Source organism: Rhizopus delemar, genomic scaffold (genome assembly GCF_000149305.1).
Source record: "Rhizopus delemar RA 99-880 supercont3.10 genomic scaffold, whole genome shotgun sequence".
NCBI lineage: Eukaryota > Fungi > Mucoromycota > Mucoromycetes > Mucorales > Rhizopodaceae > Rhizopus > Rhizopus delemar.
The window spans coordinates 804,729-829,131 of record NW_027137836.1 but is presented as its reverse complement, the minus strand read 5'-3'; the positions used below and the strand labels follow the sequence as shown (position 1 = coordinate 829,131).

The 24,403-nt window shown below is 36.2% G+C and overlaps 13 protein-coding genes across 13 annotated transcripts; 7 read left to right on the top strand and 6 right to left on the bottom strand.

Moving 5' to 3' along the window:
- Positions 1-92: 92 nt before the first annotated feature.
- Positions 93-1,469, bottom strand: RO3G_12273 (uncharacterized protein; the record flags this gene model as incomplete). Its single annotated transcript, XM_067666857.1, has 6 exons — positions 93-411; positions 501-541; positions 592-761; positions 812-948; positions 1,023-1,108; positions 1,161-1,469. The coding sequence occupies 6 exons, from the start codon at positions 1,467-1,469 to the stop codon at positions 93-95; spliced, it is 1,062 nt and encodes a 353-aa protein (XP_067522958.1).
- Positions 1,470-2,276: 807 nt separating this feature from the next.
- Positions 2,277-3,169, bottom strand: RO3G_12272 (uncharacterized protein; the record flags this gene model as incomplete). Its single annotated transcript, XM_067666856.1, has 3 exons — positions 2,277-2,805; positions 2,860-3,003; positions 3,063-3,169. The coding sequence occupies 3 exons, from the start codon at positions 3,167-3,169 to the stop codon at positions 2,277-2,279; spliced, it is 780 nt and encodes a 259-aa protein (XP_067522957.1).
- A 426-nt stretch (positions 3,170-3,595) lies between these two features.
- On the bottom strand, positions 3,596-5,890 carry RO3G_12271 (uncharacterized protein; the record flags this gene model as incomplete). The annotated part of the gene is made up of 8 exons (XM_067666855.1): positions 3,596-3,796; positions 3,849-4,007; positions 4,203-4,572; positions 4,632-4,939; positions 5,008-5,379; positions 5,427-5,487; positions 5,599-5,733; positions 5,784-5,890. 8 exons carry the CDS (start codon positions 5,888-5,890, stop codon positions 3,596-3,598), a joined length of 1,713 nt encoding a protein of 570 aa, XP_067522956.1.
- A 635-nt stretch (positions 5,891-6,525) lies between these two features.
- Positions 6,526-7,656, top strand: RO3G_12270 (uncharacterized protein; the record flags this gene model as incomplete). Its single annotated transcript, XM_067666854.1, has 2 exons — positions 6,526-6,886; positions 7,082-7,656. The coding sequence occupies 2 exons, from the start codon at positions 6,526-6,528 to the stop codon at positions 7,654-7,656; spliced, it is 936 nt and encodes a 311-aa protein (XP_067522955.1).
- Positions 7,657-8,271: 615 nt separating this feature from the next.
- Positions 8,272-8,541, bottom strand: RO3G_12269 (uncharacterized protein; the record flags this gene model as incomplete). Its single annotated transcript, XM_067666853.1, has 1 exon — positions 8,272-8,541. One exon carries the CDS (start codon positions 8,539-8,541, stop codon positions 8,272-8,274), a length of 270 nt encoding a protein of 89 aa, XP_067522954.1.
- A 1,603-nt stretch (positions 8,542-10,144) lies between these two features.
- On the top strand, positions 10,145-11,535 carry RO3G_12268 (uncharacterized protein; the record flags this gene model as incomplete). Its single annotated transcript, XM_067666852.1, has 6 exons — positions 10,145-10,370; positions 10,566-10,701; positions 10,826-11,089; positions 11,144-11,205; positions 11,256-11,311; positions 11,491-11,535. The coding sequence occupies 6 exons, from the start codon at positions 10,145-10,147 to the stop codon at positions 11,533-11,535; spliced, it is 789 nt and encodes a 262-aa protein (XP_067522953.1).
- A 640-nt stretch (positions 11,536-12,175) lies between these two features.
- RO3G_12267 (uncharacterized protein) lies at positions 12,176-13,967 on the top strand (the record flags this gene model as incomplete). Its single annotated transcript, XM_067666851.1, has 3 exons — positions 12,176-12,421; positions 12,479-12,705; positions 12,887-13,967. The coding sequence occupies 3 exons, from the start codon at positions 12,176-12,178 to the stop codon at positions 13,965-13,967; spliced, it is 1,554 nt and encodes a 517-aa protein (XP_067522952.1).
- A 360-nt stretch (positions 13,968-14,327) lies between these two features.
- On the top strand, positions 14,328-15,609 carry RO3G_12266 (uncharacterized protein; the record flags this gene model as incomplete). The annotated part of the gene is made up of 5 exons (XM_067666850.1): positions 14,328-14,462; positions 14,593-14,624; positions 14,677-14,761; positions 14,814-15,295; positions 15,357-15,609. 5 exons carry the CDS (start codon positions 14,328-14,330, stop codon positions 15,607-15,609), a joined length of 987 nt encoding a protein of 328 aa, XP_067522951.1.
- A 339-nt stretch (positions 15,610-15,948) lies between these two features.
- On the bottom strand, positions 15,949-16,638 carry RO3G_12265 (uncharacterized protein; the record flags this gene model as incomplete). Its single annotated transcript, XM_067666849.1, has 1 exon — positions 15,949-16,638. One exon carries the CDS (start codon positions 16,636-16,638, stop codon positions 15,949-15,951), a length of 690 nt encoding a protein of 229 aa, XP_067522950.1.
- A 3,016-nt stretch (positions 16,639-19,654) lies between these two features.
- Positions 19,655-20,691, top strand: RO3G_12264 (uncharacterized protein; the record flags this gene model as incomplete). The annotated part of the gene is made up of 4 exons (XM_067666848.1): positions 19,655-19,812; positions 19,861-20,036; positions 20,097-20,235; positions 20,286-20,691. The coding sequence occupies 4 exons, from the start codon at positions 19,655-19,657 to the stop codon at positions 20,689-20,691; spliced, it is 879 nt and encodes a 292-aa protein (XP_067522949.1).
- A 505-nt stretch (positions 20,692-21,196) lies between these two features.
- On the top strand, positions 21,197-21,410 carry RO3G_12263 (uncharacterized protein; the record flags this gene model as incomplete). The annotated part of the gene is made up of 2 exons (XM_067666847.1): positions 21,197-21,238; positions 21,288-21,410. 2 exons carry the CDS (start codon positions 21,197-21,199, stop codon positions 21,408-21,410), a joined length of 165 nt encoding a protein of 54 aa, XP_067522948.1.
- A 1,393-nt stretch (positions 21,411-22,803) lies between these two features.
- Positions 22,804-23,729, top strand: RO3G_12262 (uncharacterized protein; the record flags this gene model as incomplete). Its single annotated transcript, XM_067666846.1, has 2 exons — positions 22,804-22,931; positions 22,985-23,729. 2 exons carry the CDS (start codon positions 22,804-22,806, stop codon positions 23,727-23,729), a joined length of 873 nt encoding a protein of 290 aa, XP_067522947.1.
- Positions 23,730-23,844: 115 nt separating this feature from the next.
- Positions 23,845-24,399, bottom strand: RO3G_12261 (uncharacterized protein; the record flags this gene model as incomplete). Its single annotated transcript, XM_067666845.1, has 2 exons — positions 23,845-24,235; positions 24,374-24,399. The coding sequence occupies 2 exons, from the start codon at positions 24,397-24,399 to the stop codon at positions 23,845-23,847; spliced, it is 417 nt and encodes a 138-aa protein (XP_067522946.1).
- Between the last annotated feature and the right edge of the window lie 4 nt (positions 24,400-24,403).

Genomic DNA, 24,403 nt, shown 5'->3' with positions numbered 1-24,403 from the left:
CTTTAGAAAAATGGGCCTTGTGAGGAGCTTTTCTTTAACTTATTGTTTTTAAATAAATCAAGAGCAATGAATTCTTTTGTTAATAAGAGATTTTAATTTGTTTCAACTGTTTGACCTAATGAAGTTGTAATGAATTGACTATCGTTAGTTTGAGTCCATAAACGAGATAACAGTTGACAGGGAGATAAATAAGGTTCATTTGATTGCTTGAATGTGCCCCAATGAATACCGATCGATAACTTGGGTAATCCTAAGTCCATATGTGCTTTGACTGCTTCTGATGGATTCATGTGCGTTGATCGAAATAAATTGTGTGGCTCATATGAACCAATAGGTAAAGCAGCTATTGTGAATGGTGCATAAAGTTCTCTTATTGCTTTAAATAATTCAGGTACATAGCCTGTGTCACCACTAAAATAATGTTAGTACATAAAAAGAGTAAATAATCTACTTGCCAAAAGAATATTTTATGCTTTTTTGATTTAATTACAAAACTACACCATAAAGATTCATCTCTATTTAAAAATGAACAACTTCCATGCTATAATATTATTCTTATTAGCATATACATGTTATTATTATGATATTTACCATAGAGGGCACACAAGCTACAAGTATATCAGGTCTATCTTTATGATGTATTTCTTGCCACCAATCCAACTCGATCACATTATCAATACCTCTCTTTATAAACCATTCTCTTAACCCCAATGGTATATACCACGTCACTTTATTACCCAATCTATTCACTGTGTTTTCATCTATAAAAGGCATTAGTTTCATGATGATATTAACTATCAAAAAATAATACCCAAGTGATCAAAATGATGATGAGAAACAAGTACGATATCAACTATTCTTTCTAAATCTTCTATTTTACAAGGACAAGGCCTTAATCTTTTCTTATGATTCATAATAGGGTCTGTTAAAATAATCAATCCATCTAAACTAAAAAGACACGTCGATTGTCTGATTTCCAATCAGTTTCTCCACTGCTATTGCTTATTGTCGTTATTACTTACCCTAACCAAGTAACTGACACTTGCTTCTCTTTAATTTTATCCAAATTAGGATGGATCACTGACAAGCCTTCTTCTTTTTTCACACTCTATTCATAAACTCATATCAGTATATGACATAATATACAAAACAACAATGACCTTAATGGAGTAGTTTTCTAACAAAAACAAAAGATAATCCCAAAAAGGTACATGAGGATTCCATTCTTTAAAAGGGTTCACATATTGTTTGTCAATCTTTAAACTTGCAAATTTATCTTCATTTCTTTTCAAGTGTCTTCGTTTATATACAACTTGTTGTCTAATGGCTTCTTTCAAGTCTCGTTTATGTGAAGCATGTAAAGAATAATAAAGTATCACTGAAGCACTAAGGGTGGTTATTAGGGTAGGGATAGTGTAGGGATGATCAAAAGGTATAGGAAAATTAACAAATGAAGGCCTTTTGTTCATTTATTATAAATGCAGAAAGGAAGAAAAAAAAAAGAAAAATTTCTGTCCTCCCCTTTTTTTCCTCTTTATATGTCAACCATTTATAAACCTACCAAAAGAATCTATTCAGTGACAGATCCTTTCTTTCAAGAAGGAAATATCTTGCTTCGTGCTTATTGGTTAAAAAAGCAAGTACAATCTAAACAAGAGATAGAGTGGATTCAACAAGAAACGAATTCAATTCTCTCAGTGTAAGCTATATCCATCATACCCAAAAGACGTACCAACAGGCGAGTCATAGTCAAAATCCCATATATTGTGAACCATGTCGAGCTCAATTTCCAACTATTACTGCTTATGAGAACCATTATGAATCAAGACATACACACGTTTGCTTTGCTTGTCAAAAGATATTTCCTGGTGCAGAATGGCTAAAACTTCATTTAGACGAGATTCACGATACACTGTTACTACTTAAAAAAGAAAGAGGAGAAAAAATTGTAAGTAGTATGAATATCATATACGCGTTTATACTAATAAATAGTAGCATGCTTGTTATGTAGAAACATGTACAAAATATTTTTCAACGCCAAAGATGCGTCGATTGCATTTGATAGACAAGCATCACTATCCAAAATATTTTCCATTTGATCTTGTTTATACTGGATCACTTACATTTAATGACTTGAGAAAAAGACAACAGAAAAGAAAAGACAAAAAGAAGACGCAAACCATGGATTTCGAAATGGAGGATCTTGTGAAGGAAATGGATCAAAAATTGAAAATACCAAAATCGATATCCTTTGGAAGTAAACATAAACGATTTTATTAATAAGCTACAATAGATGCAATTTGCATCATTAAATTCAATACTTGTAAATGCTCATCACCACCCTGTATAAGATCAATATCTACAGTAGACATAATCTGCGATATATTTGACTTTTGTAAAGTAGACAAGCTATCATCCGCAATCATCTTTTCATGTAATTGACTTAATAAATTCTCTGCAGAGTAACCATCCATCATGATCCTCTTTACCACTTTCTCGATTTCGTTCACATCTTGGCTCGCCCACAGTTCTCTACAGTCATCAATCAGTTCATCTGGAATCCTTCCTGCCATCTCATGCACCATACGAGGTGTCACGGTCTCTTTTAGATTATATCCACTTTGTAGAAAAGTAATGGCCTTTCTTAAATCTCCTCCCGAACATTGAATCAATGTTTGCATTGTGTTGGGTGCAAGTTGAACTCCTTCTTGTAAACAAATCATTTCTAATCTCTGCTCCAAGTCCTCAACAGGGAGTGATGTAAATCGAAACTTGGCACAACGAGATGTAATAGGTTCAATAATACTATGTGCATCCAATCAGTTTGTTTTGTTCTGCTTGCAATCATACTGTACTTACCGACTCACATAATTACATATAATACAAAATCGTGTTGTAGTTGAATAAGTTTCCATTGTTCGACGTAAAGCGGATTGAGCATCCTTTGTCATTGAATCAGCTTCATCTAAAATAATGATTTTATAAGGTGGACAGGGATATCCACTGTATACAAAGATTATTTCAATCAATATGTTTCATAATTGCTTCCTTTTTTTTTTTACCTGACTTTGGTGGTAAGTGTTGATCTTGAAAAATCCTTTACTTTTTCACGAATCACGTTAATGCCTCTTTCATCAGATGCATTCAGTTCAAGCACACGTGATTTCATCAGTTGAGGTCCATATAATTCATGAGCCAAAGCTAAAATGGTAGACGTTTTACCTGTACCGGGTGGGCCATAAAATAGCAAGTGAGGTAACTTGCAACGGATTAGTTTAATTGTAAATCCTTTGTTTGATTATCTCACATTATCTGATTGAAGTGCCTTCTTTAACACTAAGACTGTTTGTTCTTGTGAGGCAATGTCATCAATAGACTTTGGACGACTATATGTTTATAAATCTGTTTCAGTTGACTCATATACTCTTGTTTTCTTTCTTTACTATTTTTCAACCCAAGGTTGTATCTTTTTTTCCAATTCTTTTTTATCAGCTTTAGGTGTAGACGAGACGCTTTTAGGTGCAAAGAAATTCATGATTGAAAAAAAAAAAAAAAAAAGAAACGCGAAATTATTTATGTCGCGTTATGAAAATTTTTATTCTACTTTAGCAGCTTGTCTTTCATAAGCAATCTTTTGAAACTTTGATAAGTCTTGAATGAATTTACTTCCTACTGGACTACGTTCTAATCTGCGAAATAATTCAAGTGCTTTTTCACGAATTAAAGGATTTGAATGAAATAAACCTACTCCTAATGGTGATAGTCCACCTTGATGTTGAGGTAAATAAGAAAGAAACTACAGTTGGTAGTTAGCAACAAATAACAATAGCAAATGCTACCGAGTTTACCTCAATAACTTGTCGATGCGTAATGGTGTTATTTAAAAAAGCTTCATAAATAGCAAGTACTTCATCATCCGGTATTTGTTTTAATTTTTTCAATTTACTTATTTGTCGGTAGACATCCAAATCTTGAATACATGAATTTTCCATTCTACTCGCCTGGTCCTATAGACAGATTAGCATAAATAACAATATACTAGCATGGCTTGGCAATACCTTTTGATAATATTTATAAGATATTGTTTGTCGCCAACCTTCAATACGATTCGCATTGGCAGCTAATTCCCTTTTCTTTGCTCCTTCATCCACAAAAACAGGTCCATACCCTAGCGTGCTCTCTTTGGCTGGTAAGCCACAAACCTCTTGCTCATAGAGATCAGCTAATCGAACGAATTTCAAGACATAATCTTGAAATTTAGCCCGAATCGATGTCTCTCCATAATGAGCTCCAATCGCAGACAAGACACCTTGCATAAACTCGGCATCGGTGTCGACCATTTTCTTTTCTTCTTGTGCATTTGTATCTTTGTATGAGTTCATACTTGGACTTCGACTGAGTGACACCATAGCTTCTTCCTTAACAGAGGATGCAATAGATCCCTTTCGCCCTCGCACATACTCAAGGTCTTTGCTGACGGTGATTTTGCCTGTACTGATGTTACAAAGTATATCCCACCAACTCGTATGCTCTTCATATGTAGGATTCGTCACACCCGCAATAAACCCAGGACTACATATCATAAAGATGAGAATAAATGAATGGTAATAATAAGAGTAAATAAAGCGAACCATTTTAGTAAATCGTCTACGCTGGTTAAGTTGGTATAAGGAAATGCACGTTCTGTAAATCCCCTAAGAACTGTACCACACCCACTACCCAAGGCACAGGCAGCCAATACATAATTTGCCACTTCACCTGAAGGATGTCCGTGGCCCAAAAAGATGATGCGCTTTTGAGTTAATAACGCATTAAGAAGCAGCATGATGGGATGCGTATAGGAACCAGGAGTATCTAGATGAGGATGATGTGGATTAAGTGACCCAGGATAATGGTTGGTATTTGGTGTAAACGTATTTATGAGTTTTATCACGGAAAACTAGGTTAAAAAATAAATTTTCTTTTTTCTTTGTTTTGCTTGATCTTCTTGTTGATCTGATTTCTTACATCGCCTACTTCCTCAGGATTCACAGTGAGAGGTATTTTGATGGGTAGCTTGATTCCTTCATATTCAATCTTTGTTTCAAAAAAGTGCCTATCTTTACCCAACATTCTAGATCTTTTGGTATGCCCTGAGCTAAGATCAATAAACTTCTTTCTGGCTTCATCGTCTACAGGATCGTCATATTCTTCTGGGCTATCCATAAACATCTCTTCAAACATGGTTCTGTTATCTGATGCTCGTAGTATCTGTCTTTCATGCCATGTAAACTTAGGCATCCTGGATAGATCCATTGAATTGACTGCTTCATAAAGTGACTCTAATATTTCAATTGTTGGGTTTTCAAAATACTTTTCCATGGCCAATAACAAAACAGGCTATACCAACAAAGGATAAGTCTCTACAAACAAGTTCATTGGCTTACTTTGTAAATGTGAAGGTATTGATGTCGTGTACAAATAGCCATCGCTTTTACTCGTGCACCTCTATAAAGGAGAAAGGAAAAGTTAAAGATATATATAAAATAAGGAGTGGGGACAAGCACAAACCTTCTTGCTGTCGCGTCATGTTTTGTTCTCACTAGGTTTAAGACATACAATAAAGGACTTTTATGTTCCTCATCTACTATTTGCTGCTGATCTGGATCTGGTGTAAGTTGATTTAAGCAAAAGATGGTCCAATCCTCAGCACGTAGATGTGCTCCATCAGGTAACATCAACTCAGACAAGATACTATAGAAAAATAAGAATCTTTGCAGAATGTGTGCTTTGCTCTACTTTACTGCTCGTCTGTTCCTGTCTCTGTTGGGTGCTGATGCTTTAAGGAAGCACCTTTGTCAATATCAAATTCAGCTAATAAAATGTATTCGACATGTTTGTTTAATGTCATTTTAAGTACACACACAAAAAAAAAAAAGAAAAATTAAATGGTTACTTTTTCTGAAAAAGGAATGATGAATTCACAGGCTTCTCCAGATTTGAGCAGACATAAAAATACATTTAATATTTTGGACCAAGTTTATTTTATTGTATGGTCCAATTTGCGCGTACTTAATATAAGCCCTCTTGATACCAGAAACATGTTTACGCCAATCTTATATTATGCTTTCCTTGTCAGTTCTATTGATTTTTCATGAAAGGTTGAATTAACATTGTGTGTAACATTTGCAAAACCCAGACATAAACTAGACAATTACTTGTATTTCTAAAATAACATGAAGTTCTGTATTTATTGGTGCATATTATAATACTTGTACATCATTTTTTTTTAGTTATAAGCTATATTTATACAGTAATTCAATGTGCATCTTTAAAATATTTTGAGGTTTTTCTTTTTGTTTCTTGATTATAGCTTTGCATAATGTGTATATAAATTTTTATTTTTCTGTAGTCAGCTATACCGAGTTAAAGAACAATACGCCCAAATGAAATAATAAACCTGTCTTGAGTTGACAACCTTTTTTCTTTTTTTTTTCTCTCTTTTCTTTTCTTTTCTTTTTTTCTCTCCCTCTCTCTCTATTAAAAATGCTTCCAATACAGAAACTTCCTTTCGAAATTCTACAAATAGTTGTCAGCTACCTAAACAAAAAATATCAATATAACTGTCTATTTGTGAATAAAGCATTTTATGCAGCTGCAATACCTGAATTATGGAGGAATCCTCATTTCAGCTACAAACGTACACTCTGTCAATTCATTCGTAGTCAAGGCTTTTCTAAGCACCAACTAGGAAATCGTGTGAAAAGCATGCTGTTTACATATGATACTCGTGTCAGGGATACCGATTTTTTAAACATCTTTCCATTCACACCAAATCTTGAAGAGCTAGATATTAGACAACCTGAAGAGTTAACAGAAGTAAGCTCTGAGCTGCTGTCGAATTGCTGTAAGTTTTTGAAAACGCTGATTTTGAAAAACATATTCATCACAAACAAGACACTCGTACCCCTTGGTAAATGCCATCATTTGCAATACCTCTCTTTAGCAAATTGTGAAGGCCTGGCCCCGACTGCCCTACGTCCCCTGACTTATCTACAGATTGAGCGCTTAGAGCTGCATGAATGTGACTGGATCACAATAGATGAAACAGCACACGATTTACGTTCGTTTGCTCATCTAAAGCACCTTACATTAAGCTGCTGCAAAAGGATGCCGATCGAATTCATTTCGTTTATCACCGTAGACGATCAAGGTCAACCGTACCTTCCACATTTACAAAAGTTTGCTATTACAAAATGCGACATGAATGATCATGTCATTATCCCCTTTATAAAGACTCATCCAAACCTTTCGGATTTGATCTTGCCTCGCTCAGATATCACAGATGCGACATTAAAGACAATCGCTTGTTATCTTCCCAAGTTAACAAGGCTTTATATAGCAAGCTGGACGCAACTTTCGATGCACGTAGTTCACGATCTTGTTATTTCCTGCAAAAGCCTGATGTGGTGTAGTATTAGTGCAAGGCATGATTTTATCAAGCCTGCTGTCTCAAATACTAGCCATGAATGCCTTGCGAAAATAAATGCTTTTGTCGATCTTAATGATGCGTTCTGCATGTATAGCCGTTCGCAAGCCGGATTTGCCTTATTTGAATGGAATATCTTGGGTCTTAACCTTGTACGAAGTTATTACTCAAAAAATAATAAAAAATAAATTATATTACTATTCCGATCTTCTTCTTATTTGGTACAAATGTATCCTGATGTAATTAGAGGATATATTCATAAGAGAGGGAAGATGTAAACATAAGGTAAACTTTAGTGTTCATAGGCTTAATCTACAGTTAAAGTATGCAATTTATTAAATAACAGAATATGAATTTATAAGTTAAAAATGTTTGATATGTGCTGTTAAACATTTGTGATTGTGACCTTTGATGCTCCAAAGAGTGTAGATTCAAAGAACCATTTTAGCATTCCAATACTATCCATGATTTCTTCCTCTTCTTCTTCTAATGAGTGCTTGTTTGAGATAAATCGAAGATGTTTATTTGATGTATACGACATTTGAATAGAAAGCAAAATAAAACAAAAATAATTCTTATACTTGTTTTTTTTTGCAATATCTCCTGCTTTTTTTTTCTGTGGACGTGGAATGATTTTTTAATACAGTGGTACGACTTTTTCATTGTTTCAATCCTACTAAACAGGAACATACAATTTTTTTTAAAAATAGTGGGAATGTATTCATTTCGATTTTTATTTACAAAGTATGAAAATTAGGAAAATTTTCAATTAAAACATGATTTTATTAATTCTGAAGAGATGCTTATTGACGAGCGGCAATTTCCTTAGCAGCAATGGCAGCACGCTTAGCCATCTTAGCATTGGACTTGGGACCCATGATTCCACCACCCCAGTGACGACGGGTTTCTTCCCACTTTTCGGTAAAGTTGGCGTTGACAGCAGAGACAACGGTGGCTAATTCAGCCTTGTCAGCTTCAGAGACTTCAGTCAAAGCAAGAGCAGTAGCAGTCTTCTTGTGGACAAGGGTACCGAGACGAGCCTTACCCTTAACAATACAGTAAGGGACACCCATCTTGCGGCAAAGGGCAGGGAGCCAGAGAACCAATTCAATAGGATCAACATCATCAGCGATAACAACCAATTGAGCCTTCTTGGCTTCAATCAAAGCAGTGATGTGGTTGATACCGTACTTGACAACAACAGGCTTGTCAGTCTTGGCAACTTCCTTCTTTTCGGCCTTAGCAGCAGCAGCGGCACGGAGACGTTCACGCTTTTCTTGCTTGCTCTCAGGTCTGTACTTGTGCAACAACTTGAAGAGCTGAGTAGCAGTGTTCTTATCCAAAACTTCAGTGAATTGGTTCAAAGCAGGAGGAACCTTAAGACGTTGGTAAAGAATCTTCTTTTGACGTTGAAGACGAACGTAGTGGGGCCACTTGACGAAGCGAGAGACATCACGCTTGGGTTGAACATCTTGACCAATACCAAAGTTCTTGGGAGTCTTTTCAATCAAAGGATTGGCAGCAGCCTTGGTAGTTTGCTTGCCCTTGATAGGGTAAGGGGCAGGAGCCACTTTCTTTCCGGTAGATTTCTTTTGAGCAGGCTGTCATTGAGTGATAAGGGTTTGATCAGATTCAAATTTCATTATAAAATTCACAACTCTGATAAAACTACACTCTATAAGTTGGTACCATCATTCATCTCGACAGAGAAGAAGTTGTAGCCAACTCAGCCATTTATATACAAGCATCACAAAGGATGATGTATAAAAGTGTGTGCGTTTATCGAATATTTTTTAAAAAAACTATCAACTTACCATTGTCTTTGAAGATGGATGGATAAAGAAGGAAAGAGAGGATGGATGGATGAGCTTTCACTTTATAAGGGAAAGGAAAAAATAAAAAAAAAATCTTTTATTTCCGCTCTTGTATCATTGGCTAAAAAACAGAAAAAAATATAGTGTTCCTTTTTCCGTGAAGCTGTACATCAAGAACGCGACAAGAAAAGATGCGATATGTTCTTGAATAATTTTTGTTAAATATCAAGAAGATTCGATTTAAAAACGTCCAAAGTATATTTATTGAGTGCTCTTAGTTTGATATCGCTTCATAATGTAATCACGTTCAAATCAGGTGTATAAAGCTGAGCACTTAAAAAATATCCAAAAAAAGACAAATGGTTTCTCTGTCGTAAAGGAATATAAGAAAGCAATGTTTTACAAAGGAAAGAGCCATGGAAGAGACGTAACTTAAAAGTATATATGTGTGCGGATAATGGCTTTCTCGATTCATTTTCGAATCGATGATAAATTCTTTGCTGTAACACGACACTTTAAAAGTTCTGTGAGTGTGTGTTGCACATTTACTGTTTTTCTTTTTTATTTTTTATTATTAACCAAAAGCTAAAGATCCTCTTTTCTTCTTCTTTATTTATTCAAACATCTTCGCTTTCGACATTTCGTCGTAATGCGTATTAAGATTTCAAGTACAACAAGAGTACGGTTTTATTGCTGGTATACACACACATACAGTATAACGACTATTACAAATTCTTTAACACATAAAAAAAGTTTTTTAGCGATAGGTGGACTTTTTGTAAAGTATCTTTATATGTTATACGCCACATTATTATTAACTTGTCACTAGTGCGGGTAAACACGATATACAGTAAAATAAACAATGAGATATTTACGAGTAAAAAGTTATGACTTTGGGGTCATGACAGGATTGATTTTAATGCCTTCATTTCAATTGGATATGACAGGTATTGATGAAAATACAAATGGCATCATGATTAGTTCATTATTGGCTGGTGCTATCACTGGTGCTATCTTTTCGGGTCCACTCGCAGATGCATTGGGTAGAAAGGCACTGATGGCACTTGGAACAGTGATATTTATCTTTGGTAATATATTACAGGTTGGTGCAGAGGATTTAAAGCGAATGTATGGTGGAAGAGCCATTACAGGTGTTAGCATAGGGTACACAATAATGTTGTTAGTTTATATAATACTAATACTGTATAGGATGGTAACAATGGCTGTACCTTTATGTATATACGATCTGATGTGGTAATATTCCTATTAACTTTGATTAGTAGATCAATCAGAAATTGCACCCAAAAATATGCGTGGCAGATTAATGTCAATACAACAATTTGCACTAACGGGTGGTATGGCATTATCTTATTGGATAGACTATAAATTTGTTGACGTATCTGGATCTACTGGATGGAGGTAAATAGTAGTAAGACGATTAAAAAAAAAATACATGTTAATAGAGAAACAGACTAGCTATTGGCCTTCAATTGATTCCAGCTTTAATCTGTTTGGTGGGCCTGATATTATTTATTCCTGAAAGTCCACGTTATTCTATTTACAAAAAACATTCAGCCGAAGCCCTAGAAACGCTCTCAAAGATACGTGGAGATGGAACAACAACCCATAAAGATGTCTTGATGGAATTTACAGAAATGAAGCAAAATATTACATTTGAGCACAAAATATTTCATAATGACAAGTACAAGCGATTGATTTGTTCAGGTCCTGAAAACAATCGAAGAAGACTCTTGTTAGGTATGGCAGTTCAAATATTTCAACAACTTACTGGTATCAATGCCATCCTGTAAATCTTTCGTATTTCGCATAAAGATATCAGTATGCTTACTGCTTAACGTAGGCTATTTGCACCTCAAATATTTCAAGCGGCCGGATTGACAGGAAGAGATATTGCTTTGTTTGGTAAGCGTTCGATACATATAGAAACAATTTAGTTTACTCATATTTCTTAGCAAATGGCTTAAGCGGATCAATTAACTTATTAGCTACTATTCCTGCCATCTTCTTTGTAAGTTTGTTAATAGGGGTATACTTAAACTCGACTTTAAAACTATTGTAGATAGACAAATGGGGTAGACGTCCTACGATGATTATAGGAGCGATTCTTTGCAGTATCTGCATTGGTATTATGGCCATTCTGTCGGGATTACACAGTTATGGATACACTGAAGTACCACTTGATAATAGTCCAAGTATGATCACTCAAAAGAATCCACTGGTTCTTTTGTTTGATGCCAGCGCTCCTACGATTGGCTTTTTAGTAGTGATGTATTGCTATCTGGCGGCTTACTCATGTACTTGGGGTACTCTTGGTTGGGTGTATCCTGCTGAGCTATATTCGCAGGGTGTCAGAGCCAAGGCGTTGGGTATATCAACTGCTTTCAATTGGTTGTTTACGTACATAGTACTCCAATTAACACCGACCATGTTGGAAAGAATTCAATGGAGAACATATGTATTATTTTGTGTGATGTGTATAATTATAGCCATCGTTGTTTATCTTTATTTTCCCGAAACTAATGTAATTTGAAGGAACTGGATATAAATTGATGCTTATTTGTTTTTTTGTAGGGAAAATCTCTGGAAGAAGTGGATTTAATATTTAGTTGTCGATTTAATTATTACGATGTTAACGTTCATCATCCTCAAACAGCAGCAGAAGCATTAATACAAATGGAAAGAGTACAACAAAGAGATAGAAATCTATATCGTTTTCCATTTACACCCGAGATATCTGTTCACAATAGAAAATCGCATCATCATCAACCATCTTATGTAGTTCAATTCCCTCAGAATGTTTATTACCGTCACTGAAAATATACCAGAAAACATTTTGTGTAAAAGCTTTTTTTTTTTTTTTTTATTTTGTAAAATGGCATTTGAGATTGATTTAAATGAAATATCTGAGCTTTTTAGCTTTGTATCAGAAACGGAACAACAAGATGCATTGGACGTGTTTGATGCCTTAATTGAAGTGCAAGACCAACAACATCGATCGTTTGATCAAGACTATCTTTTGATTCACTGTGCTCTTGAACTTAATCAAGAAATGCAGCAAGAGACTATACAACGTATTACAGCCATTGATCAGCAAATCGCCCGGATTTCACACATGCTTGTAATTATTTGTAATTCGTTATGGAAAGAGAAAAAAGAATTCAAATTTTGACATTAGGCTAATATAAAAAAACTGGCAAATGAAGAAGCCTCTTTAAAGACATTAAAAAAACATGGATCAGTTCATAAACCAATACAAATTTTTGACGCTTCTGAATTACTCGAATGTGACGAAATGCAAGAACAAGATGAAGCAAGTGAAATGAGTGAAGAAGAAGAACAAGAAAATATGGACGATGTGGACGATGCTATAGCAGTCAATTTAAAAAAGAAAAAAGCATGCAAGTTATTTATACATATACAAAATACTAGCAGAAACTTACTTTATCACAGGGACTGACAAAGAGAGAAAGAAGCTATTTGAAGGCATTCATTCAGAAGCAAAAAGAGCCTTGGCCCATGAATTCATAAAAAAGTAACAAAGCACAAAGCAGAATCAAAACCATGTATTAAGTTGCTTTGATAGGAATGAACCTTGGCGTATTTGGGAAGTTGACAAGACGGACACAAAGATTCTTGAAAACTACCCTGTCAGCAAAATTGATTGGCATCGTGTCAGTTTTTGTCATGTCATCTGCCGAGACCCCAATGAATGCCTGATGCAGTGGACCACACAAGAACATCCAACTATCAACAAACGACCTTGGAGAAAGCAAGAGGCCGAAAAACTCAATAGTTTGGTTGCATGCCATGGCGAAAAAGGACAGTGGGAAAAGATTGCCAACGAGCTAGGTACCAATCGAACGATCTCGCAATGCTTTTCGAGGTATATGGCCAACAAGAATGCTAAGGAGCAGACGGGGACCAAATGGACACCGCAAGAAGATGTGCGGTTGACGAGGGCTGTCAAGTTGTTGGGCGATTGTAATTGGCAGCAAATTGCGGCCGCGATCGGGGGTCGGACGGGGCAGCAGTGTCTTCAGAGATGGTCAAAATCGATTGACCCCTCGATTCGACGACAGCGGTGGCAGGCGGATGAAGATGAGGCGCTCAAGAGGGCCGCTAGACTGTATGGGGTGGGCAATTGGCGCTTAATTCAAAGATTGGTGCCTGGAAGGACAGACATGCAGTGTCGTGAACGGTGGGTGAATGCGTTGGATGACTCGGTTCGTCACGGACCGTTTACAGAGGAAGAGAAAGAGCAGGTGAAAGCGCTGGTAGAAAAGCATGGCCCCAAGTGGTCTTATCTTGCGACTCTCATGTCTGGAAGAACGGACAATCAGATCATGAAAACTTATAAAGCAATAAAGTTGCAAGAAGAAAGACAGCAAAAAAGCACTCGAAAAAAAGATGGTGTGGAAAGCGTGGCATCAAAGACTCAAAAAAAAGTTACTGCAGCACCAAAAGATAGTTTACCCAAGAAAAAAAGATGGATACCCAAACGAACAAAAAAACCTGAAAGACTAGACGAGCAACAAGAAAAATCAAAGGAAGAAGAACGAAAAGAAAAGATGGAAGAAAGAGAGTTGCGAAAGATTTTAAGAGAAAAAAGAAAGTTGGAGAACGCACCACCCAAAAGAAGTGTGAAACGAGCAAAGAGTCAATAGAAATAGATCCTCTCTTCGGAAAATGAATCGTAAAGTGGCTTTTTGAATCAAGAGAAAAAAAAAATGTTAAGTGTAATCTTGTTTCTGTAAATATAAAATAGAATTATTTAAAAATAAAACAGTGTATTAAAATATAAAAAACTTGAGAAACAGAATAAAGATATAATGGTTAGAGAAAGAACAATACTATAAAAAATAGTTTTTTCTTATTTGCTGGTTTACAAAATAGAAATCTGGATCTAAAGAAAATTTAACATGGAAGATTAACTATCTTGCAGCACAAGTAAAGTAAAAACAATAACAAGAAACTTTTGACAATAAACTGATCGAGATATATACTAGGTTGGAGAAAAGACACATATGAAAACTGCTATATTTGCTGCATCAAGAGCAAAGCATCAACAAATTCATAATTCTAATGTTCAATACACAGACAAGGAAACTTTAAAAGTAAAACTTCAAAATGCTCGAAAGCAAAAATTAGAACACAAATTAGTAAGTCAACACGGATAGAGATCACATATTGTTTTATTCAATACAAAATATAAAGCATCAATCACGAAGGGAAATCAAGTCAGCATTGAAAAAAGCTAAATCAATCGAGACTCAAAAACAAATTAAAAAGATTAAATCAGCTAAAGCTTCCATGGAAAACAAGTGAGTTTTTTTTTACTATACAACAATTCTTTTTTGTTTATAAAATATATAGAGATGATGATGATAAAGAGAAAGAAGAAAAGAAGGTGAAGAAACAAGATTTGGAGAAGCTTGAAAAAGAATTAGACATGCTGAAGGTATAAAAAGCATGGACATGCTAATTTCCAGTAACTCAAGTCTTTTGAATAGCACGTAGACCTTGAATACTTGACAGAAAAGAAAATTAAATCCAACTTAAAAAAGAATGGTTCACTAAAGAATGAGGAACCTGTCAAAGAATTGATTGAGAATATAGAAATAAAAAACCCTTATGCAGATGATGTGGACAAAGTTTTACTGTCAAACATTGAAGCAAGACTATTGTCACATAAGGCAGTCATCAACGAGACACAGAGTATCATTGACTCTTTTATCAGCATTTTAAAGGGTGACACAGAAAAGATTGAAAAGAAAAAAATGGAAGCTCAAGAGAAGAAGAGAAAGGCTGAGGAAGCTAAAAAGAAGGAAGAAGAAGAAAAGAAGAAGAAGAAACAAAAGACGACAAAGGGTACTGATTCATCTAAATTCATGGACTCTTTGGCAGCGGATGATGAAAAGAATGATGAAAACTTCAAGAACATCTATGAAGGTGTGAAAAAGCCAAACAGAGTCGGACAAAGACAGAGAAGAAAGTAAGAAAGAATAGACCGTTTCGTTGTGATGCGGATTTTGATTTTTTCTTATTATTTTTAGGCAGTGGGAAGAATTGTACGGTAAAGAAGCAAACCACGTTGTTGCAGCATATCAAAAACGTGAAGAGAAACGATTAGCCAACCCTGATTATAAACCAAAGAAAGTGCATAAGCCAACACCACGTAATACTGCTCCTGCTGAGCCAATGCATCCTTCTTGGGAAGCTAAACGTCAACAACAAGAAATGATGTCCAAGGCTCTAAGTGGAAAGGGCACGTCTAATAACAAGATTGTGTTTAATGATGATGATTAAAAGAATAAAATCCGCTTAATGAAAAAGTTATTCTTCTCCAGTGATACGCTTAAAAATTTTCCCTTTTTGTAGGCGATACATCATTTGTTATAACGAAAAGTGGACATGACATGATTGTATGCTATGAAAAATTGACTACTTTTTTTTTTCAAGCGTACTGTTTTGGCTATCTCCTATAAAAAAAACTTTCAAGCCGCAATTAAATTGTTCATGTTTGGTAATCAGACAAAGACCTTGATAAGGTTTAGAGCTATTAAACAATGCCAAGACATGAACCAAAAAAGAAACGAAAGCTTCAAATGGAAAATAAATATATAAAAAATGAATAAAGCACAGATTTTATTTAACAAAGCTAATACAAAGTCCATCATGGTTTCTACTTCCCACAGTTTGAAGAATAGTAGTAACAACGCGATCATCTTTAGTTACAAAATCATTAAACTCACGAATACCTTTAAAGTGAGGCTCTTTTAATTTTTCATCATCAAAGGGAGCGCCCCGCATGATAACATTATCAACCACGATCAAGGATCCAGGCCTAGCCAGCTTGATGGCTCTGTTAAAATAATTGATATTGTTCACCTTATCAGCATCGATAAAGAACAAATCAAAGGGAGGTTCATTTTGAGCAATCAATGCATCCAGTGTGTCCAAAGCAGCACCCACTCTGACCTCTGCAAACTCACCCAATCCGGCACGCTCGATGTTCTTCTTGGCTACAGCAGCATGTGTAGGGTTTTTTTCACAGGACAAGAGCTTGAGAGACGACTTGTCGGTATTGGCAAGTAAGGCTCGGCCAAAGAAGGTGGAACTGTAACCACCCAACGTGCCTACCTCCAAGATACGTTTGGCAGATACGGATTGAGCCAAGATTTGAAGCAATCGACCATGAAGGAAGGAGACGTTATGAGAAGGTAAACCGGCTTCTTCACTTGTTCTTAGGGTTTCTTTCAAGATTTCATCTTCATTAGCACCAAGACGGGCTTCAATGTATTCATCGATTTCTTTCCAAACAGGAGTAGAAGACATAATAAATAAGTTGGAAAAAAAGAAAAGAAAAAAAAAAGACAACCCAATAGACGTTCTATTTATACTTTTCTTTCTGGTTCTCTCCGTCGATCCACTGGCTCCGTTATGTTCAAAGGATTATTCTGTAATTATTTTCCGAATTAGGTTACTATTTGTGAACTGCAGGAATCGTGTGTTACTCATGTTGTCTCCGATGCCAAGAGTATGTTTGTGAAAAAAACAAGGGGGGAAAGGGGACCAGGTCAAAGGTTAGATTGATTGGATAAAGATTTTATTTCTATTGTAAATCAGAAAATCTTCATCTAATCTTTGCAGGCATACTTGTGTGATTCAATCGCATCCAACACGAGCGGAGCTAAAGGTGGAAAATGGCAAAGGAGCCGAAATGGCGCGCCTGAATTAGGAATGATGTCAAATGAAAAAAAATCAGATAAGCTTGAAAGAGGCATACAGTAACTTATCAGATTTTTTACATCAATTGTTATTTACCAAACCTCTCTTTTTGCTTATTTCAGTAGGTCTACAAGTGAAATACACTTAAGTATCATCGATGTGTTCATTATAGCATTTGAATACTTTATTAAATCAAATTAGTGAGTATGTTTGTGCCCAATGGTTTGTCTAACCAGACTGAGTACAAGTTTCATGTGAGCTTCTTGAATCAAACGTTCTCAAAGATCAAGAAATAATATAATAATAAAGTATTCTACTACAAATAGTATCGAATGCATCTAACCACGCGTAACATGTAGCTTATTTAATATAAACAAATAGTAAAATGTGGGCACTCTAGTAAAAAAGAAAGATACAGAAAAGACATGTATATCTTTTTCCTGTTGTTGTAGAATGCAAATGATGGTTTGTGGACAGAATGAATAGATTAGTAAAATGAGAATGGAATATATCATAGATTTTGACTACATGGCTTGAAAGGAAATTCTGACATGTTAAGTCTAATCAAAACAGATTGCATTTCATATGTATATTTTGTCTAATCGCGTTCTCAAATACCTGTAAAAGCATCTGTTTTATGCGTTAAAAATCATGTCAGTAAGAATAATTTTTTATTATTATTATACTCTAGGTTGTGCCACATGATGAAAAAAAAGCTTGATTGACGTTGGCTTTGTTATTGTAAATAACTATTATAGCTTTTAAGTTGTACTAAGCACGGTTAAAAAAATACTTTTAGAGACACACATGAACACACAGTGTTTCAAGCTATCATAATGACCCAAACCAGATCAATCAATCAAAAAAAAAAAAAAAAAAAAAAAAAAAAAAAAAAAGAAAGCAATGGGATGAAACATAAGCTGAGCTTAAGCTTGTTTGACTGGAGAGAACGCATCGAGTACGACAGCAGCCATGATGACCTTGTCAACGAAAAAGCGGGGCAACAGTGCGCTGAATCGGACCTTGGAGGCGACGGGTGGCACGAATGACATGTTGAACAAAAGAGACCGCATGCGACACATGCCTTCTTATCTTGATGAAAGCCGTCATGGCAAGTGTTTCAAAGGCTGTCTGGGTCCAGAGGAGCATCATTGTCACATGGAGGGATCTCCAATTTCTTCAGCTTCGAACAAGATTCAGTTTCATCGCCGTTATGAGTGAGGAGGGGCAGCGCGATGACAGTCGGGTGAATGAATGTCGAGGACACGCCTGTGGTTGATATGCAACCGTTGAAGAACGGAATGTAGTTGGCGGTGTTGTATAGGGAGATAGATGCATCTAAACTCTTGGTTGGTGCAAGTGAGATTGTAGTTTGAGTCGATTGATATCGGCCTTGGCTGCTGTGAGTTTTGCTTGCAGCTGATTTCAACTAGATATAGTCAGGCCTGGTGCAGTGAATACTTTTCTAAACAAGACAAAAATAGATAAAAAGTTCGCTGTTGAATGCGTTTAAAGATTTACTTTTACATGTAAAATCAAAAGCTAAATGGGCGCATGATGATTTAGTTTTCATCGCTTGCGTCCAAATCAGATCATGAAATAAATGGAAGCTAAAGGCCCCTTATGAGGTCAAAGGCATCATTGTTTAATACACTTGTATACTCTGGAGTTTTAACAGACATCAAAATTTTCATTGATTAAAAGACAGCGCCTATGATAGAAAAATTTCCCATTCGTATGGGCTTCATCAGAAGAAAAAAAAAAGGGGGCTGGTTAGAAAAAAAGATGTGGAATGAAACTGTGCTTTCCAGTTTCTTTTCAAGCTGGATGAGTTTTATTAAAGATGCACCAAATCAATTATATTATTCGATATTCTGCTTAAAAGATTCTTGATATTTTTTTTGGACGTGATGTGAATTGAACAAAGTTTTACTACATTGCTTTCAAGAACATGTTTCGCGTTCATTTGTCACTTCTACATTTATTATATCATAGAGCTTATAAAAGTGCTGCATTGCTTTCCGACAATAGCGCACTGAACTTTAAGTAAAAACTGAAAAGTAGTAATCAAACGGAACTTTATAGATTCACAAAAGCTTACTTGTTTCTTTTCAAAGGCAATTCATCAAGTTGTATAAAAGGTAATAATTGTAAAATGATAGAGAATGTAAGCTTTTTTAAGCACGTATCTTAAATCAATATTCATCTTTTGAATAAAAGTGCAGTTAAAACCATCAAATTAAATATAGTTTTATTTTCTTCTCCGTCCTTTGGTTATAAACATACCCATTTTTTTTTCCAAACAAGACCCTGAACGAATGATTCATCACTTTTACTCGTCATCGGTCTTTTTTCTTTTCGCCTTGCACTATTTTCAAGTAAGCAACCTTTTATTTTTTCACTTTTAGTATCCTCCCCCTTTTTTATTTCAAAAGAAACATCCATTTCCTTTAATAAATTCAACTTGGCCAACAGTAGATCCATATTCCCTTTTTTATGACTGAACCCTGGGAAACCCTGATAGCGTGTGAAAATAGTCGGAGAAAGAAATACCCAATCACTTCATAAATGGCATGTGGACCCTGTTGTTTTCCCCCTCTCTTTTTTTTTTTCTCTTCATAAAATGCTTACTGATATCAACAACGTACCCATCGATCAAGCCCTCAAGAACCAAGGCTATGTGATCGTGGATGATTTGATCCCTAAAGAGATGTTTAATAAACTGCGTGAAGCCTGTGATCGTGTTGTTGAAAAAGCAAGAAAAGGAGAATGGCAATACAGGTAAGAGCTTTCTAAAAGTAAGAAGCAATACATCCAACGCGTCTACAGACGTTTGGTAGGCACCCAATTTCCCCCTTGGACGGAGGGAAATGACGTTTGGGGTGTTCAACACCTTTTACATCCAGAGTTAAAAGAACCTATTTTCGCTGAATGGTATGGATCAACGAAGCTGCTGGAAGCTGTACAGCAACTGTTGGATGCTAAACAAGAAGAATTACAGCTTGGTAATATAAAAAGAGCTAAAAAAAAGAAAGGTTGAATACATCATCTGATGTTTACTGCAGAGTTATTCAACTTGTTGGTGAATCCTCAAGAGTCTGATTTTGATTTAACATGGCACAGGGATGCGATTCCTGCCGAGACGTTAGAAGCAGAGGAAAAGCAAAAGCTAACGATACCTCACTATGGTACTCAGTGGAACACGTAAAGTGACCATGTCAAAAAAAAAAGAGTGTGTACTCATTTTTGGATAGAGCACTTTATGATGATGCCTGTCTCTATGTCGTGCCAAACTCGCATCGTCGAGTGAGAACGCCAGAGGAACGTGAGGTGACGATCCACGATCCCAAAAGTGCCCACATGCCTGGTCAATTGAAAGTGGAGCTCAAAGCAGGACAAACTGTCTTTTATGACAACAACATCCTTCACCGTGCCTCTTATGTCTCATCCCAAAAGCGGGCTACCCTTCATGCATCCATGGGTACCATCGAGGGAGGTCACCATCGAGCGAGCTGTATACTTCAGCATGGATTAGACTGGATGCAAACGGATGATTTTAAGAATGCATTGGTGGATTCTTTGCGTCTGCCTTATGATAACCTGATGCGTATGGCTCAACAAGCTGGTATCTCTCAGCTTCATGCAGATCCTATTCATTAAAATAAACAATACAGCCATTATCCTCCCTTGCTGCATCATGGGACACTTCAATGGACGTTGTGACTATTGATTTTGCTTTCATTTTATCAAAAACCAAGTTACTCTTTCTTTCTTTCTTTTTTTTAATAAAATGAGTACTTATTCTAGTACCAACAGTAATATAAAGTATATTGTTATTAAATAACTTTTTTATAGAGCAACACAGTGCTTTAAAAAGTTTAAAATGTGTTTTTTGTAAAGAAGTAAAAAGAGAAAACAAAGAGGACTCGCATTTTTGTATGTGTGATCTTATCGTTTGTTCTCTTAGGATAAGCCCTTGGATGCCTTTTCTCAAAATCAAATTGCAAAGGCCACTTATAACCGTAACAGCGCTTAAAATAGGTTTTACTGCCTATAAAACTCTCTTTTTTTTTGCATAGCTTATGCTTCATCCTCTTCTAATAAAAAATTCAAGACGGTGACTTGCAAGGAATGTGCATCCAGTCCGAACACACATCTTACTTGTATGATTTGCGCAAAGACGCAACCGTTTGAAAAGTTTGCCAAAGTAAGTTATGAAAAAGAGACCCAAGACATGGTTATTGATTGACATGTAGTCACAAAGAAAGAAGGCTGAAAAGGCGAGATGTATGGAATGTATAAAGAAGCGCGAAGAAGAAGATGTTTGGGCTTCTGAACCTGACACAGAGAGTGAAGATGAATGGGGTTTTTTGTCCTAGTGTGCTTTGATCAGAACCCTTGGCTTTCCTACTTTTCAGAATAATAATAAAAATCATAGCTCATCATGAATCCATTGTGTGTGTGTGTTATTCTACGTCATCTCATTTCAATCCAAGTGGAAAGGTTGATAAATTAATTATAGAACCCAGAACATTTGAATCGACCTTTCAAGGGAATTACTTTATTTGAAAATCCGATATGTGCATTAGGAAAGGTGTCATTACTCCTTTTTTTTTTTTTTCGTTAAAAATTTATAAAACGCGTACAACTGTTTTCTTTTAAAACATTTTTTTTTCTTTCATTCTTTTTCTTTTGTTGAATAGGTGATATGAATAGACATGCGTTTATAAAAGACAATGAAAATGTTTTCAATAAATAATTTGTTTATGCCATGTACTACACACACTCACAGATATAAAGCTTATTTTTTTTTCTTCTTTTTTTCTATTTCTTTTATTTCTTTTCATTCCCTTTTCTAATATGGAAGTAAATAAGCGACGTAGTAGTATCGCAAGTAGTGAATCAAAAAGAAAGTCACCCAAAGCTTGTATTCCATGCAGAAAAAGAAAAGTAAATAAAATAAAGTATAAACACAGCCTTCTTATACAAAAATAGGTTAAATGCGATGGAAACTCACCCTGTGATCGTTGTTTGAAGACAGATTGTGAATGTAAATTTGATAAGATGCCAGTGAAGAAAGAGGTGACCACTGAAAGTCATAAAGCAAAGTTAAAGAGGCTGAAGGAGAGACTGGATGAGCTGTCGACTCTCATTGATCATACTACTACGCCACCACCCACTTCACTGCCATTATCAAATCAATTGAATTCAAGTCAAAAAGGTATATTAAATAAAATGAAGAACAAACAATTCATTTTGTAATAAAAATAAAAAAAAGTGAAATTATGGGTGACAGAGACAGGACAAGGATGTTATATACCAGACAACCACCTTCGCATAGATCGATTGCCCTCTGAAAACAATTGGGAAAGAATGATGGAAGAAATAGAACCAAAACAGAATATAAATGAACCACCGCCCATCATACGACAACATTTACTCAACATTTACTTTCAATACATCGACACCCTTTTGCCTATACTTCATAAACCGTCCTTTTATCATCAACTCAATCATCATGAGCCAGTGAGCAACATCCTGTTGAATGCCATCTATTGTGTCTCTTCAAGATGGGATATGAACACACCCATCCGAGACGGTGAGCCAAGAGGATGGTGTTATTACGAATCGGCAGTGAGATTATTGGATCAAGAATATGAGCCACAACTGTCGACGGTGCAGGCATTACTGCTTTTACTGAAATACAATGAACATGTCAGACGACGTGGGTTTCTGTGGAGAACAAGTTATTACTTTCAAATGATCGTTCGTATGTGTAAAGATCTTGGTCTACAACGCAAGATTGTAGTCACCAGCAATACTTCACCCAAGATCATGATCGAACTCGAAAAGCGAAAAAGAACATTTTGGGCTGTTTATTGTTATGATGTGATGATGAGGTAAGTGTCCTTGATGATAATCCCACTGGATCGTTCATAAACAGGATGCATAGTATTGAAAATGGTGTCCCCTTTCATTTTCAACTCGACAAAGAATCGCATGTAGATGATCCTCAAGTATTAATGGATGAAGTGAACGATCAGGAAAAGATCATTCACTTTATCTTGCTCACAAAAATCATTCGCTGTCAAGCCCAAATCACCCAATTCTTGCACCAGAAGCTAGACGCACAGTGGGCGGTCAAGAACATGTTGACCCATTGGAAAGAAGAGGAAACGTTCGAAGCGCTGACAAATCATCTGAAGGAAGCCATCGGCATCCTTACCTCATATACCAGTTTTCCTGAAGAGAATGACATGTCTTACGCTGCCTGCTTTTTATATCTGGCCTCTTGTTTTGCCACCATCTCACTTCATCGTCCCTTTGCTTTTCAAAACACACCCGCTTCCTCTCCTCACACCGGTCACTGCGCAGAGGCGGCGTTTAACATCAGACGTATCATGGGCCTTGTGTTTCGATGCGAAGCCCTTGAAGACATGTATTGTTCTATTCGAGGTATCCATCAGATCATGCATTATGTATCAGCAGCCATCACGGTCTTTAAGGAAGGTGGCTATGAGAGTGAATTACGAGATTTGATGCAGATCGCACTCTATCTCTCTTCAACCTCTCCTGTCATTGAAATGAATAATAAAACGAGTACTATGCAGCAACCCAGTACTTCTTTTGGTTTCCAACCCAACCCAACCTTATTAAGCTTGTTATATACTGATGATGATCCTATACCAAACATCTAATAATAAAAGCATGATCCTATGAACAAGTGATGTCCTCTACTTTTTCATCCTCCTCCTCCTCCTCCTCTTCACTCCTACTTGCATCCTTTTCTTTTAACAAAACCTTCTACTTGTTTCACTTGACATCTTCATAACAAGTCCATTGTATATTTGAAGCAAGATCAACTCTGTTCTGGGTGAAGTCCAACATGTTTCCAAGACCCAACGACACATAGTGCGCACGACTTGATTCCATTTGATCTGGACGAGCGTTCATCCGATCCACGGTGCCTAGGATGGATTGCCAGAGGCTAAGGACTGCCTCTGCTTCTGTCAGACCAGCGTCCCTTGACAGCACTTTTGTCATCACACTTGGTTTAGGGGTGCGTCGTTTTCCATTGGATGAGATCCATCCAAGCGTAAGGGACGCTTTCTGACATTCTGTTTTACTCTTCCGATAATCATCAACCAATGCCTTCATCTCTTCTGCTTCAACATGACGTACAACGCCATCCTCCTCTCGCTTGCTGGGTGAGGAAGAATTCAATCACACGCTTATGCATTTCTTCAGAAGCCGACCGAGTCGTTCCATGCCTTGTTCTTCCAAGACGGTCGTGGTGAAATCGAGCGCGTGACCCTTCTTCATCAAATCGTCCTTTCATAACACCTTGAGGGACCGAAAGAGACACATGTGG